The 17,522-nt window shown below is 43.8% G+C and overlaps 1 protein-coding gene across 2 annotated transcripts in view; it reads left to right on the top strand.

Moving 5' to 3' along the window:
• The window catches only part of LOC110503529 (serine/threonine-protein kinase SIK2), a 54,442-nt gene extending 44,556 nt beyond the window's left edge, over positions 1-9,886 (top strand). For both annotated transcript variants that reach the window (XM_021581888.2, XM_021581889.2), the window contains 4 exons: positions 163-308; positions 7,719-7,829; positions 8,077-8,171; positions 8,266-9,886. In XM_021581888.2, coding sequence (XP_021437563.1) covers positions 163-308; positions 7,719-7,829; positions 8,077-8,171; positions 8,266-8,842 — 929 coding nt within the window. In that variant the 3' untranslated portion in view covers positions 8,843-9,886. The remainder of the gene's footprint in view (positions 1-162; positions 309-7,718; positions 7,830-8,076; positions 8,172-8,265) is intronic.
• Positions 9,887-17,522: the final 7,636 nt, after the last annotated feature.

Genomic DNA, 17,522 nt, shown 5'->3' with positions numbered 1-17,522 from the left:
ACACACACACACTCATGACGTACATACTCTCTCCCTGCAGGCGGTAGAGGAAGTAGGCTAGAAGTGATAGCTCTGTAATTTCAGTCGGAAAAATACAAGGGAACCGGGTTATAACGAATAGTTTGGATGCTAGAATCACCTGACTCCTAACTATGTTGTCAGGTCTGGTTGCGTTCCGGCAGCATCTCCAGAACCTGGCACGGACCAAAGGCATCCTGGAGCTGAACAAACAGATGTACGAGCAGATGGGCTCCGGGGAGGAGGGGCTCCATGCAAACCTGCAGAACCTGCTGGACCCCACGCTGCAGGTCAGTACTGTCTCCAAAGTGTCAGGAGAGGATGGAACAGACAGACAAGACAGCGAGATCGTTAGCAACAATAACAAAAAGCTACAAATTGGGGATTCCACTCGTTGTCTTGATTTTTTTTTTTTATGTATTTTATTTAACCTTTATTTAACTAGGCAAGTCATTTATGAACAAATTCTAATTTACAATGACGGCCTACCACAAGGCAAAAGGCCTCTTGCGGGGACGGGGGCTGGGATTAGAATGGCTGACGTTGTACATGCTCCTAACCAACTGTTATTTGGTTAGTTTCTTAATTTTGTACTTAATTTTTAAATAATGTTGCTGCTACTGTTTCTTATGGCTGAAAATAACTTATAGATATCAGAACAGCGATTACTCACAGCGAACTGGTAGAAGCTTTTTCCTTTAATGAGTCTGACGTGAAAGATATACTGCTTTCCTGCGAACAGGCCCAAATCTCTGTCATTTGTGCGAAGAGAAGACTGAGAAGGCCCAGATCTGTCATTTGCGCAAAGAGAAGACCCAGATCTCTGTCATTTGCGTGAAGAGAAGACTGAGAAAAAGGGGGCGGAGGTCGGGCTTCCTTCTGAGAATTTGTAGGCGAGCGAGGAAACCCCCGCTGCCATCCGTTCTATTGGCAAACATGCAGTCATTGGAAAATAAAATCGATGACATACGAGCAAACTACCAACGGGACATTAAAAACTGTAATAGCTTATGTTTCACTGAGTCGTGGTTGAACGACGACATGAACAACATACTGCTAGTGGGTTTTACACTGTATCGGCAGGATAGAACAGACTTGTCTCTGGTAAGACAAGGGGTGGCGGTCTATGTATATTTTTAAACGGCTGGTTCACAATATTTAAGGAATATTCAAGGTAGAGTATCTCATGATAAGCAGTAGACCACACTATCTGTATATTTCATAGCTGTCCACATACCACCACAGACTGATGCTGGCACTAAGACCACACTCAATGAGCTGTATACCGCCATAAGCAAACAGGAAAATGCTCATCCAGAGGTGGCACACCTAGTGGCCCGGGAACTTTAATGCAGGGAAACTTATAACTGTTTTACCAAATTTCCACCAGCATGTTAAATGTGCAACTAAAGGGGGGGAAAACTATAAACCACCTTTACGCCACACCCAGAGATGCGTACAAAGCTTGCCCTCCATTTGGCAAATATGACCATAATTCTATCCTCCTTATTCCTGCTTACAAGCAAAACTGAAAGCAGGAAGCACCAGTGACTTGGTCAATGAAAAAAGTGGTCAGATAAAGCAGATGCTAAGCTACAGGACTGTTTTACTAGCACAGACTGGAATATGTTCCGGAATTCTTCTGAAGGCATTGAGTACACCACATCAGTTCCTGGCTTCGTCAAGTGCATTGATGATGATGTCCCCACAGTACATACCCAACCTGAAGCCATGGATTACATGCAACATCCGCACTGAGCTAAAGGGTAGAGCTGCCGCTTTCAAGGAGCAGGACTAACTCGGAAGCTTGTAAGAAATGCCCTCCGGCTATAACCATCAATACAGGACTAAGATTCAATCGTACTACACCGGCTCCAATGCTCGTCGGATGTGGCAGGGCTTGCCAACTATTAGACTACAAAGGGAAGCACAGCCGAGAGCTGCCCAGTGACACAAGCCTACCAGACGAGCTAAATTACTTCTATGCTCGCTTCGAGGCCAGTAACACTGAAACATGCATGAGAGCATCAGCTGTTCTGGACAACTGTGTGATCACGCTCTCTGCAGCCGATGTAAGACCTTTAAACAGGTCAACATTCACAAGGCCGCAAGGCCAGATGGATTATCAGGATGTGTACTCTGAGTATGCGCTGACCAACTGGCAAGTGTCTTCACTGACATTTTCAACCTCTCCCTGTCTGAGTCTGTAATACCAACATGTTTCAAGCAGACCACCATAGTCCCTGTGCCCAAGAACACCTGCCTAAATGACTACCGACCTGTAGCACTCACGTCTGTAGTCATGAAGTGCTTCGAAAGGCTGGTCATGACTCATATCAACACCATTATCCCTGAAATCCTAGACCCACTCGATTTGCATACCGCCCTAACAGATCCACAGATGATGCAATCTCTATTGCACTCCACACAGCTCTTTCCCACCTGGACACAAGGAACACCTATGTGAGAATGCTATTCATTGACTACAGCTCAGTGTTCAACACCATAGTGCCCTCAAAGCTCATCACTAAGCTAAGGACCCTGGGACTCAACGCTTTCCTCTGCAACTGGATCCTGGACTTCCTGACGGGCCACCCCCAGGTGGTCAGGGTAGGTAACATCACATCCGCCACGCTGATCCTCAACACGGGAGCACCTCAGGGGTGCGTGCTCAGTCCCCTCCTGTACTCCCTGTTTACTCATGACTGCACGGCCAGGCACGACTCCAACACCGTTATTAAGTTTGCCGATTACACAACAGACAGCTTTAGGGAAGTCAGAGACCTTGCCATGTTGTTGCGCTGGCACCACCTCTCTCTCAACGTGATCAAGTCAAAGTAGATTGTGGACTACAGGAAAAAGGAGGACCGAGCACATTCCCATCGAGGCTGTAGTGAAGCAGGTTGAGAGCTTCAAGTTCCTTGTCCACATTACCGACAAACTAAAATGGTCCAAACACACCGAGACCGTTGTGAAGAGGGCACGGCCACCTTTTCCCCCTCAGACTGAAAAGATTTGTCATGAGTCCTCAGATCCTCAAAAGGTTCTACAGCTGCACCATCGAGAGCCTGGTTGCATCACTGCCTGGTATGGTAACTGCTTGGCCTCCAACTGCAAGGCACTACAGAGGGTAGTACGTACGGCCCAGTACGTTACTGGGGCCAAGCTTCCTGCCATCCAGGACCTCTATACCAAGCGGTGTCAGAGGACGGCCCTAAGAATTGTCAGACTCCAGCCACCCTAGTCATAGACTCTGCTACCGCATGGCAAGCGGTACCGGAGTGCCAAGACTAGGTCCAAGAGGCTTCTAAACAGCTTCTACCCCCAAGCCGTAAGACTTCTGAACATCTAATCAAATGGCTACCCAGGCTATTTATTGCCCCCTCCTCCTCCTCCCACATGTACATATTACCGCAATTACCTCGACTAACTGGTGCCCCCACACATTGACTCTGTACCGGTACCCCCTGTATATAGCCCGCTGTTATTATTTTACTGCTGCTCTTTAATTATGTTACTTTTTTTGTGTTTTTAATTATTATTTTTTTAACCGCATTGTTGGTTAGGGCTTGTAAGTAAGCATTTCACTTTAAGGTGAATACAGTGCCTTGCGAAAGTATTCGGCCAACAAGTGGGACACAATCATGAAGTGGAATGACATTTATTGGATATTTCAAACTTTTTTAACAAATCAAAAACTGAAAAATTGGGCGTGCAAAATTATTCAGCCCCCTTAAGTTAATACTTTGTAACGCCACCTTTTGCTGCGATTACAGCTGTAAGTCGCTTGGGGTATGTCTCTATCAGTTTTACACATCATTTTTTCCCATTCCTCCTTGCAAAACAGCTCGAGCTCAGTGAGGTTGGATGGAGAGCATTTGTGAACAGCAGTTTTCAGTTCTTTCCACAGATTCTCGATTGGATTCAGGTCTGGACTTTGACTTGGCCATTCTAACACCTGGATATGTTTATTTTTGAACCATTCCATTGTAGATTTTGCAGGATGTTTTGGATCATTGTCTTGTTGGAAGACAAATCTCCGTCCCAGTCTCAGGTCTTTTGCAGACTCCATCAGGTTTTCTTCCAGAATGGTCCTGTATTTGGCTCCATCCATCTTCCCATCAATTTCAACCATTTTCCCTGTCCCTGCTGAAGAAAAGCAGGCCCAAACCATGATGCTGCCACCACCATGTTTGACAGTGGCGATGGTTTGTTCAGGGTGATGAGCTGTGTTGCTTTTACGCCAAACATAACGTTTTGCATTGTTGCCAAAAAGTTCAATTTTGGTTTCATCTGACCAGAGCACCTTCTTCCACATGTTTGGTGTGTCTCCCAGGTGGCTTGTGGCAAACTTTAAACAACACTTTTTATGGATATCTTTAAGAAATGGCTTTCTTCTTGCCACTCTTCCATAAAGGCCAGATTTGTGCAATATACGACTGATTGTTGTCCTATGGACAGAGTCTCCCACCTCAGCTGTAGATCTCTGCAGTTCATCCAGAGTGATCATGGGCCTCTTGGCTGCATCTCTGATCAGTCTTCTCCTTGTATGAGCTGAAAGTTTAGAGGGACGGCCAGGTCTTGGTAAATTTGCAGTGGTCTGATACTCCTTCCATTTCAATATTATCGCTTGCACAGTGCTCCTTGGGATGTTTAAAGCTTGGGAAATCTTTTTGTATCCAAATCCGGCTTTAAACTTCTTCACAACAGTATCTCGGACCTGCCTGGTGTGTTCCTTGTTCTTCATGATGCTCTCTGCGCTTTTAACGGACCTCTGAGACTATCACAGTGCAGGTGCATTTATACGGAGACTTGATTACACACAGGTGGATTGTATTTATCATCATTAGTCATTTAGGTCAACATTGGATCATTCAGAGATCCTCACTGAACTTCTGGAGAGAGTTTGCTGCACTGAAAGTAAAGGGGCTGAATAATTTTGCGCGCCCAATTTTTCAGTTTTTGATTTGTTAAAAAAGTTTGAAATATCCAATAAATGTCGTTCCACTTCATGATTGTGTCCCACTTGTTGTTGATTCTTCACAAAAAAAGACAGTTTTATATCTTTATGTTTGAAGCCTGAAATGTGGCAAAAGGTCGCAAAGTTCAAGGGGGCCGAATACTTTCGCAAGGCACTGTACCTGTTGTATTCGGCGCATGTGACTAATATTTTATAAAAAATATGACAAAACACATCACGACGAGAGACAACACTACATGAAGAGAGAACTAAGACTTGAACATAGCATGGCAGCAACACATGACAACACAGCATGGCAGCAACACAACATGGTATCAGCACAAAACATGGTACAAACATTACTTGATACCATGTCTTGTTTTGACCCCACCCAGCAGCACCTCTCCTGACCTCACCAGTGATCTGTTAGCCAGCCAGCCGGTGAATCACAGACGAGGCTGGTTATATAATGTTCCGTCCGGACGAAGAGGTAGCCAATTGTCCCCTTGTTGACAGTTAGTCAACCCCTGGTGCTGCACATAGTGAATGCAGCCATTGTTGTTGAGGTAATATGAGAAAGAGGGAGAGTGACTGAACTGATTCACCGTTGGCTGCTGCTTGTAAACAGGCAACAACGAGTCAATTCAATGGCCCCTACAGAGAGAGCGTGATCAATCTGTGAATCAGTGCATCTATTTCCCTTGCCCTAGAACAGTGTAAACACAAGGCCTGTGTGGTTGGTTGGTTGGTTGACCAGAGCTCTGGACAAAAATAGTGCACTCTACAGGGATTGGGAATAGGGTCCCATTTGAGACACAGCACTGGTGGTCTAAGGGCTGATTGGCAGCATGTCTTGTCTACAAGGTCCCTATAGTTGCTTACCACACAATTACTATACACAATCAGCATCAATACATTGCCCTGTATACAAGAGTGGCAATAACTTTACTCAGTGGAGCTTTGTGTGTGTGCGTGCGCCTCCGCTTCAGTGTTTCCTTACCGGGAAGATTTTAATTTACCGGCCATCAGAGATTTATCGGACCCATATGCATAGGGTGCATAACCCATTAAGGCGTCCACCCACGGTGCTCAGAATGAACGTAATCATATTTAGATTATGGTAAGTCTTCTTAACGTAACATGCAACTGCTGTAATGAAGCCAATAAAACTTCATTTTAAACATTTGTCAAAATGCAATTTGTGGGATCACACCATTCTAAACAGCGCACCTGATGTGAGCGGTTCCATATGTGACTATATAACCAGGTTTTACATCCAACCTTTGTGTAAAGTACGTGTAGGATAAAAGCGTGCAGATAGCGCTGTTAGCTAGAGTGCACGTGCCAGTACCAGAGTGGGCATACTCGCTATATAATGTAAACTTTTTTGTGAGAAAACCATCAGGAAAGTTAAATGCGATGGAAACGTATTTTTTTATTTGATACATGGGAATTTAACCGCAAAATCACGTAAAGCGTTTTATTTGCAACAAGTCAATTTGAAGGAAAAATCGTGAGAAAATGCGCATATTGTCTGTCGCCATTTGGATGGAAGACGTGCTAATGATAAATCTCTAAACTTAGAGTTGGGGAATCTAAAGTTGCAACAACTAGGATGGGGTACTATATGACTAGGATTGTGCTCTTGGACAATGAAAGTTTTAATGGCAGTCTTTATAAAAAAATGATATGGTCAGAATTTGCCTATGCTACTTTGAAGCAAGGTAAGACTCAAAATTTGATGTAAAACTTTCAAAATGCAAACTGCCTCCAGCTCACATTGCAAAGTGATGGGTGATGCACTGACAGCCTGCCTACCGTTGCCTATGCACTTCAATGGCGAATGGAAGGCATGCTTCAATTACCATTTGAGAAATAAAAATAGTAGCTCTTGGCCTCCCGAGTGGCTCAGCAGTCTAAGGCACATTGGCCCGTCGTTGGCCAGGGTTAGGGGATAGTTTGGCCGGGGGGCCTTTTACTTGGCTTCTCGCTCTCTAGCGACTCCTTGTGGCAGGCCGGGCGCCTGCAGGCTGACTTCGGTTGTCAGTTGAACGGTGTTTCCTCTGACACATTGGTGGGCTGGCTTCCGGGTTAAGCGAGCGGATGTTAAAAAGCGCGGTTTGGCGGGTCGAGTTTCGGAGGACGCATGACTCTACCTTTGCCTCTGAGCCCGTTGGGGAGTTGCAGCGATGAGACGATCGTAATCAGAAAATTGGGAAGGAAAACGGGTTAAAAAAAATAAACAATCTAATTGTGGTGATAAACTGTTTAATATGCGATTGCATTTAGAATTGTTGCGAAATGACTGGACTTGAAAAATTGCACGTTTCACTCCAGCAGCAACAAGCTGAGGAGCTACAGCAGCTCTAGCACTGTCTGACAAGTGATATTTAGCTGAAAATAGGCCCTGTATGCTGTGCTCGTGTGATAAATAAGACCTGACAACTAACAACAATACACATGCCCAAATTTAATTCTACAAAATTAGGCAAATTAACCTACAGGCCGATAAGTATGACTGTCAAATTTCCATCAATTAATAACAAGGGTTTTTCATTGGGATAGTTTTTTTCTCCCGGTCAATTTGGCCACCGACAATTTTATTTAACTGCTTTACGTATTTATTTTGCCAAAAGCTGGCAATTACTGGCAAACGAAAACCCTGCTCTGTGTTTGTGTGTGCGTAGGCGGTCTGTAACCCAGTGTGATTGTGAGTGTAACCTCTGAACTCTGTTTTCAGGGTGAGGCATCTAAGCACGAGGATAACTTAGCTTTATACCATGGTGGTGCCCAGCCTCTACTGTCTCGAAGACAGAGCCTGGAGACACAATATCTCGCACACAGACTACAGGTACCAAAACACGGCTCAAATCTAGCTTGTATTTATCAAAATATTTATTAGGGGAGTAATCAATTACAATAGCAAATGGCTAACAAATTTGTTAGTTTGTATGCATTACTGTATGATTTTATATACATTTCATTGTAATTTTATATTTGTCAATGTTTATGGATGGCAAATTTGAGACTGGTCACCCTCATTGCAACCACAGATAAAATTATTGAATCCCTCATATTTCCCACTCTGTCCCTTACAGAAAGCTAGTGTTATGGCTAATGTGAGTCCTGCTAGCTGCCAGCTCTTCTGTAAGGAGAATCCTCGGAGTCTAGAGCAACAGCTGCAGGAGCATAGGTACATTATTAGACTATTCATACTTATCAAAACGGATCCCTCTGCCATCTTATTTTCCTGGTTGTCGCTGTAACCTATATCACTATATCTTCAGGTTGCACCAGAAGAGGATGTACCTCCAGAAGCAGACCCACCTCCAAGCCTACTTCAACCAGATGCAGATAGTGGAAGGTTCCTATCCAGGGGACCCAGGGGCAATACACAATCCACAGCAGCAGGGGGCCATGGCTGGGGCCCACCAGCAGCAGGGCAGCTCCCAGGCCTCCCCTCCCTATTCCCAGGCCCTCAGCCCCTTCATTGAGCCCAGTGCCAACCTGGTCTACGACCACTACCTGGCCCAGCACTACCCCCACCCTCACTCCCACCTCAGCCCAGTTTTAATGCCCCCTGCCCTGGCCGGCCAGCTGCAGAACCAGCACCCTGAGGCCCTGGGATACAGCTACCAGCTGTGTGACCAGCAGGGCCAATTCCACACTCCGCAAGAGGCACTTTATCCAGAGCAATACGAGTTCCACCTGGACCCCGGGCAGCCGCACCGGCCTGGCCCAGGAGAGGCCCCTGTTGCCGGGTATGAGGGGCTGGCGTTACCCACCGAGCTCCAGGACTCCTTTCTGGACAGCGAGATGATGGAGACTGTAGACTCGCAGCATGGCTTCCTACTGGTGAACTGAAGCCGGTAGAACTGTGGGGAGAAAGCAGTATTACCGACAGTTGAAAATCTACACAGCATCATGTCGTAGATGTCATGGAGTGGAGTTGGGGGTCAAGGTACAGGGGAAGTGTTGTTTTTTTGTATCAATGAATACTATTTTTTTTAGTTGTGGTGAACCAACCTCAGAACCTTTCTACCAAAATCCTCCCGATCTCCCTTCCCACTTCTCTGTTCCCATCAGCCCTATGCAAGGACCCAGGCCTGGAGGCTGCCTGGGTGATGGGTGTGCCAGCATGGATGGCTGGCTGGGTATGTGTGGATGGATGTTGCCATGATGGGGGGTGTCACGTGTGAAGTGATATCGCTCCACAGGAATACAACTGCCTCAAAGCTGACTGCAGCCACAGCGGCCCCGTCGAGAACAAGTGCTGGACGATGCAAGAAAACTTAGCACAGTTTGGTCGTTTTTGGAAGACGTGCACAACGGAACTTGGCTTACCGAAAGCACAAACCAAACGACAAAGATGCTATTTTGTATTGAAGTAGGCCAAGAACTCTCAAAAACACATTGGGTGTTTTGAAGTAGTAAAAATAATAAACGAACAAGAGACAAAGTAATGAATTAATGCGCACTTGATAAGTGCAGTGTTAGTCAATATTTTATTGTAGCAATATTGAAGCAACAGGCTTTTTCCTCACCAGAAAGTCGTACTTTAATGTGTGATGTTTTTGGGGAGAATTCCAGTATGATGACTCACAGCCAACATATCCACAGTGACCGCTCATCACTGCGTAGACCGTGATGAAAAATCAGGAGATAATCCCCCCACTAACACCATCGCAGCAGATAAAAAAATAAATTGTATAAATCGGCTAGATATTTCCAACAAACTACACAAATCAGTTTGAAGCCCTTTGCTTCACTAGGAGCTAAAAGGAATACAGTGCCTTGCAAAAGTATTCATCCCCCTTGGCGTTTTTCCTATTTTGTTGCATTACAACCTGTAATTTAAATGGATTTTTATTTGGTTTTCATGTAATGGATATACACAAAATAGTCCAAATTGGTGAAGTGAAAAAAATAACTTGTTTCAAAAAATAAAATGTCAAATCTGAAGTGGTGCGTGCATATGTATTCACCCCCTTTGCTATGAAGCTCCTAAATAAGAGCTGGTGCAACCAATTACCTTCAGAAGTCACATAAATAAAGTCCACCTGTGTGCAATCTGACTAATTAAGTGTCACATGATCTGTGTATATATACACCTGTTCTGAAAGGCCCCAGAGTCTGCAACACCACTAAGCAAGGGGCATCACCAAGCAAGCAGCACCATGAAGACCAAGGAGCTCTCCAAACAGGTCAGGGACAAAGTTGTGGAGAAGTACCGGTCAGGGTTAGGTTATAAAAAATAAAAAAATCTGAAACTTAACATCCCACGGAGCACCATTAAATCCGTTATTTAAAAAAAATGGCAAAGAATATGGCACCACAACAAACCTGCCAAGCGAGGGCCGCCCACCAAAACTCAGACCAGGCAAGGAGGGCATTAATCAGAGAGGCAACAAAGAGACCAAAGATAACCCTGAAGGAGCTGCGAAGCGCCACAGCAGAGATTGGAATATCTGTCCATAGAACCACTTTAAGCCATACACTCCAGAGCTGGGCTTTACGAAAAAGTGTCCAGAAAAAAAGCGATTGCTTAAAGAAAGCAAATAATTAGGCATGTGGGAGACTCCCCAAACATATGGATGAAGGTACTCTGGTCAGATGAGACTAAAATGTAGCTTTTTGGCCATCAAGGAAAATGCTATGTCTGGCGCAAACCCAACACCTCCCATCACCCCGAGAACACCATCCCCACAGTGAAGCATGGTGGTGGCAGCATCATGCTGGGGGATGTTTTTCATCGACGGGGACTAGGAAACTGGTCTGAATTGAAGGAATGATGGATGATGCTAAATACAGGGAAATTATTGAGGGGAAACCTGTTTTGTTTCAGTCTTCCAGAGATATGAGACTGGGACGGAGGTTCATCTTCCAGCAGGACAATGACCCTAAGCATACTGCTAAAGCAACACTCGAGTTGTTTAAGGGGAAACATTTAAATGTCTTGGAATGGCCTAGTCAAAGCCCAGACCTCAATCCAATTGAGAATCTGTGGTAAAGTATTTCTGTACACCCACGGAACCCATCCAACTTGAAGGAGCTGGAGCAGTTTTGCCTTGAAGAATGGGCAAAAATCCCAGAGGCTAGATGTGCCAAACTTATAGAGACATACCCCAAGAGACTTGTAGCTGCAAACGGTGACTTTACAAAGTATTGACTTTGGGGGGGTGAAATGTCATGCACGCCCAAGTTTTCTTTCTTGCTTATTTCACAAAAAATATTTTGCATCTTCAAAGTGGTAAGCATGTTGTGTAAATCAAATGATACAACCCCCCCAAAAAATCAATTTTAATTCCAGGTTGTGTAAGGCAACAAAATAGGAAAAATGCCAAGGAGGGTGAATACTTTTGCATGCCACTGTAAGTCAAGTTAAATCAGTTTGCTGCGCTATTGTTGTTAGGTGAGTTATCTCCAGATTGTGACCTTATACCTCCTGTTGTATGCAGCTGATGTGGGTCTAACAGTGGGTTTACTGGGTTTCTGAAGTAATGTTTCTCTAACCTAAAGGTTGCTGTAAAAAATAAGGGGGAAAAAGACGCTAGTAACCCGACACTGGATTAATTTTGACAAGTTTCACCATGGCTCTCTTACAACAAGCTTCGAATGAACACAACTTTTGAATCTACTTGAAGCATACAGATTTCTGATGATGACATAACTCTACTTTTCATTAAATGGGATGAAAAACCGAAGTGTTCGAGGTCAGAGACAAAATCTGCATCTCAAATGGCACCCTATTCCCTCCATAGTACAATGCTTTTGAACTGAGCCCTATTGGCTCTGGTCAAAGTAGTGCACTATATAGGTAATAGGGTGCCATTTTGGACGTAGCCATAGACTGCAGGATTGTCTGTGGAAGTTGAATTACTGGAGCACTTTTACGAGGCGATAAAGGAAATGTAGCTAGAGTGAGAGATGTGGTGACGGTGGTAGTCAGAATGGTGTTTAGCCTAGTCTGCTGCTTCCCCGGAAGACTAAAACAAAAGTGAGGGACCCATTCGCTGTCTTATCTCAATAAGTGGACACAAAACATTTGGTTCTTACAAAGAAAGACCAGTGAGAATAACACTATTGGTTGTTCATTGTGCTTTGTACAAATTAGGGGTTTAGAGACTCTTTAGTGCTCTCAAGATGAAAAAAATATTGTGTTGAGCGTGAGTAGTGTTCAGTGTGCCTTTTTTTTTTACTTTGTTTTGAATTAAGATAATATTTGAGCTTTTCTGGTTTTAATTCCGTTCTGTTTTTATTTTGGGGTATCCTTTCCAGAAATAAGTAGTCCCAGGTTTTACAAAGGTACAAAACCAAAGTCCCCTCAGAAGTTTCCCTGTACAACCCCACCATGTGGAGTTAGGAGCTTCTTGGTTTTAGCTTCTTGACAGTGCTTTTTTTGGTCAATCAGTATATGCCATTTACAAAGTATTATAGCAATATTTAAGTAATAGTTGAAAATATACAGAAAATAATGAAGATTAGTAGTGGATGTGTTTCAGTATCATAATTGCACCTCCTACTGACAAACACCTGTTAGAAAATCTTCATTGATGTTGACCACACATAAGCTAACTTGCTGTTGAGATTAAAAAGGTTTATCGAGCAACTTGTGAGTATCTTGATCTACTTTTTTTTTTTTTTTTTCAAATCTGACTACGTACTCTTGGGTTGAATCCAATGATGAATACATTTACGTCCATGGTTGAATTATAGGCACTGTCATTCTCCAAAACATAGCTCACTATTTGAGATTCCATTACAACAGCCCAAATAGGGACATCAACGGATCCTCAATTGTAGCAGTATGACACGTAGCCCTTTATCATAAACAGTTGAGCCACAGTACATGAGCCTGAATTCATTTCAGGAACTAAATCCAAGGTCTCACAAAGGCCATCCATTATCAGTTATCAGCACTTTATTACCTGTTCAACATCCAAATTGATTGGTAATGTGGCATGTGTTTTGTAAAAACTCTCAAATAGATGGGTATGTGGCATCATTACTGTGTTGATAAATATGTTCATGGTTCTTATTAACACCATTGACTCAGTCCTAGTTATGTGAGTAATTAATGGCATAGTTGGACCAGAGTTAATGGTCTAAACTTTATGGATTGAAATGTCTGCCCTCACAAGCACAGCACATTTGTCATCTAGATGTGGTGTAAATCGGGGCCTGTATTCATAAAGCTGTTGATCTAGGATCATGTCCCCCATCCATATAATATTCACATGATCTTAAAGGCCAAACTGATCCTGGATCAGCACTCCTACTCAGACATTATGAATATGGCCCAGGAATGGGTATGAATAGATAGAGCATCTCAGACAGTGAATTGTTCCACTTTTCCTAAAGGCTATAGCCTATATCCCTCTTGGTTCTCTTGTCTGGAATTCAATCAGGATCCCCTACAGGAGTTCTACTCATAACTGAACTAGTTCCCATTCCCATTGGTGTCGGTCTAGGTTGCTAACTGGATTGTTGTCAACACAAACACGGCCCAAGCGTCATTGCTTTGGAGGTTATTTGATTAGTTCAAGCATTGCTCCCATTTCTCGGCAGATGCCCTTGCTATAAGTTATCTGGGTATGGATCAGCAAATGATGCTCCCCGGGAGCTGAAATGAGTGAACCAAGAGATGTCATGTCCTCCCATTAGTGCACTCAACTCTACTGTATCCTATTCATACCAGTGCATTAGTGAGTCCGCCGAACTATGACTGAGGACCTCCCCATAAGTGGATGATGAGATCACTTGGTCTTCAACCTAGCGGCCTCCTTATTCCCAGCACAGATTGAGCTAATGTCCCAGTCAAAGCTTAGTCTTTGTCCTTAGAACTTGAGCAGGAATACAGTTAATCAAATCAGGCCTGTAATCCCATTCAGACAAGTTACAGCTTCAGGTAACACCAACATAGTGTCTTAATAGGGCGTTGGGCCAGCACAGCTTCAATGCACATTGGCATAGATTCTACAAGTGTTTGGAACTCTCTTGGAGTGATGCAACAAAAATGTTCCATGTTGAGATTGATGGAAAATGCGGTCTCGCGCACCGCTCCAGGATCTCCCATAAGTGTTCAGTTGGGTTGATCTGGTAACTGAGACAGCCATGGCATATGGTTTACACAGTTTGTCAAACCATTCAGTGACCACTCGTGCCCTGTGGATGGGGGCATCGTTATCCTATGAGGGCATAGCCATGGTGGCCAAAATAATGGCCCGCCCAGCATTTTTATACATGATCCTAAGCATGATGGGATGTTAATTGCCTAATTAACTCAGGAACCACACCTGTGTGGAAGCACCTGCTTTCAATATACATACAAAATTATGTGGACACTCCTTGAAGTTAATGGATTCTGTTTTTTCAGCCACACCCATTGCTGACAGGTATAAAATTGAGCAGACAGCCATGCAATCTCCATCGACAAACATTGGCAGTAGAATGGTCTTACTGAGGAGCTAAGTGGCTTTCAATGTGGCACCGCCATAGGATGCCACCTTTCCAACAAGTCAGTTTGTCAAATTTCTGCCCTGATAGAGCTGTTCCGTGTCAACTGTAAGGGTTGTTATTGTGAAGTGGAAATGTCTAGGAGCAACAACGGCTCAACCGCGAAGTGGTAGCCTACCCAGAAAGGGACTGCTGAGTGCTGAAGTGCGTAGCGAGTAAAAATCGTCTGTCCTCTGCAACACTCACTCAAGAACTGTTCGTCGGTAGCTTCATGAAATGGGTTTCCATGGCTGAACATTCAAGCCTAAGATCAGCCTGTGCAATGTCAAGCGTCGGCTGGAGTGGTGTAAAGCTTGCCGTCATTGGACTCTGGAGCAGTGGAAACCAGGTTCTCTGGATTGTTGAATCACTCTTCAACATCTAGTAGTCCGATTGACGAATCTGGGTTTGGCTGATGCCAGGAGAACGCTACCTGCCTGAATGATGCTCTGCCTGACTGATGCTCTTGTGGCTGAGTGGAAGCAAGCCTTCCTAGAAAAGTGTATTTCCACTTGTTTATACCGGTCTAAAAATGTGGGAACAATCAGAATGGCAAGAAGATAACACAGGACACATGTTAGCACCAGATATAAAATGGGGATTTTCAATATTCTACCCTCTGTTTTTGCTGGTAAAACGCAAATCAATGGTTGCCATGGTGATGTGTGAATGACAACAGCGTACTTCTGCTCTCCAGCTGAGGTCAGAGTACTCATCAGTTTAACCCTCTGGTCAGTTGAAGCTACACTGAACAAAGGCAGCTAGTCCTGGGCCATATTCATTAGGCACCAAACAAAAGCAAAGACTGAAACGGAAAGACTAACTGGACATTTTAGTTTTTCGTTGCAAAACATGCCATAATGAACACAACCCTGATGGAGGACGGACAGGGCTGACAATGAAAGAGGCAAACCACATGAAGGTACCGGTCTAGCCTGACACATCCCTTTAGCCTGACCTACTCGTGTGTTATAGTGACAGACGTGACTATGCAAGGTTGTTATTTCTAGGTCATGTGCAGGCCGGGATTAGGGTCTCTGACCGTCTGGTGATCAGATAAAGTAGAACAACACTAAGACAGACAGAGACCTACACTGACTGCTGCCCATCAGTTACGCAAGATCCTTCTTACATGGAATGAGAGCATATGCTTGGCCATGACTTATGTAATAAAACTACATGATAAGAAAACACATCATGCCTATTGATCAGGGTGCCCTTAATTTGATACAATTGTAGGATTAAATATATTACGCAGTCAATATTGTATGGTTTATTCACACAGTTAACTATAAGATATTGAATTTGTCCATCAGTGCCCTCACAGAAACAGAGGCAAGACACTTCTATGGTCGAGTGGGCGGGAATAGACAGACTAACCTACTCAAAATAGTGTGTGAGAGAGAAAGGACATATTGAGGGCAAGTTGACTCTAGGAAAATGAAAAAAAAAGCTTGTTTCCCTGCGTCTTCTATGTTTCGTCTTTTGTCACTGTGAGAGAAACCAACCGGAGGGCATCTCTTCCCCCACTGAGCTGAATCCTGTCATGAATGACTTTATCTAGTTTCAGAAGAGACAGCTGCATTGTTTTAGTTTCAAAGTTTGCAGCAGTTCTGTTTGATGGCTTCAAATATTATTATCCAAGAGATAATAGAATCCATAACTCCTCAATTCAGAAGCTCTGGTCTTCCTATAAGAATTATGGCTAATAATATTAAATCAAACATACTTTTAAAAAGGTTCTGTTTAACTGTTACTTAGGCTACAATCACTGTAAATCCTGACATAAATCAACTTTTGGCAATCCAATGCAGAGGATTATTCCATCAACCTCCAAATTGAACAACGTCCAGATGTGACATCTTCGCTCCAGGCTCCCTATCATGCCATTAAACCACCAACACTCTGTCCTCGCGTACAGTACTGTTATGCTACCATGTGACGTAAAGACTAACCTTTGCATAACGTAACAGCGATGAGCTACAAATCGGGGGTGGCCCGCGGCTTGGGTTGGTTATGTATGCTGATTGGAGATGGAGAGATTTAAAAAGCGCTCCCATTCTAACGGACGCTCTCTCATGCGATAGCTCTGTTTAGTGTTTGGTTTGGTTTGGTTGCCTGAGTGCTCTTTGTGTAACAAAGGGTGTTTGATGTGCTGCCAAGGTCTTCCCTTGTGTAGCCCTTCAGTGTGACAACCAAGTGAAAGTGGTAAAAAAAAAGAACAATCTACCTGAAAAATGAATTTGCCCTCTAACTGCTGCATATGAAGGACAACTTGAAACATCATTCATTCACTATGCTGCTGCAGAGGGCCAAGTCAAAACTAAAAATAAAAAAATCACAGTCCTCAATAGACAATAGCATTTGTACAACACCTATGTCCACTCCTTTCATCCAGGCCATGCTGTTGCACAAATGTGAAAGTCCTCTATCTGCAATGGATTGAATTCCAGAATCATCATATCATTCACCTTTTCTCATTTGACGTCATCTAAGTGTAGTTGTAATAACAAATAAACCCCCTTTCCTCCCTAAATTGACATTGAGGTGCTCTTCATTACAACCATTTTGCAACAGATTCTTATTGGACAAGTTCAGGTATTGTACAGTTTGCTTCCTAATGAGGGCCAGTTCAGCATCAGCAAAGAACATTCCGACAGATGTATGATCCACCCAGAACAAATATGATTCTGTCATCATGTAGAATACAAAACGTGTCACTTATTTATTATATTTCTAGCTGCAACATGTTATTATTTTACTCGGCAAGTCAGTTAAGAACAAATTCTTATTTACAATGACGTCCTACTCTGCCAATGCTGGGCCAATTGTGCACCGCCCAATCACAGCTGGAAGTGATGCAGCCTGGATTCGAACTAGGTACTAGCAGTGACGCCTCTTGCACTGCCTTAGACCACTGCGCCGCTAGGGAGCCCCAATATTCTGGGGCACTTTTCCCAGACAAAGATTAAAAAGCTAGTTTTGGTCTATGAAGCACTTTCAAAGGAGAACCACTATTTATCATGCGTTTTAGGGCAATGGGCTCAAA

Source organism: Oncorhynchus mykiss, chromosome 24 (genome assembly GCF_013265735.2).
Source record: "Oncorhynchus mykiss isolate Arlee chromosome 24, USDA_OmykA_1.1, whole genome shotgun sequence".
In the NCBI taxonomy this organism is placed as follows: domain Eukaryota; kingdom Metazoa; phylum Chordata; class Actinopteri; order Salmoniformes; family Salmonidae; genus Oncorhynchus; species Oncorhynchus mykiss.
This window is presented reverse-complemented; position numbering and strand designations above follow the sequence as displayed.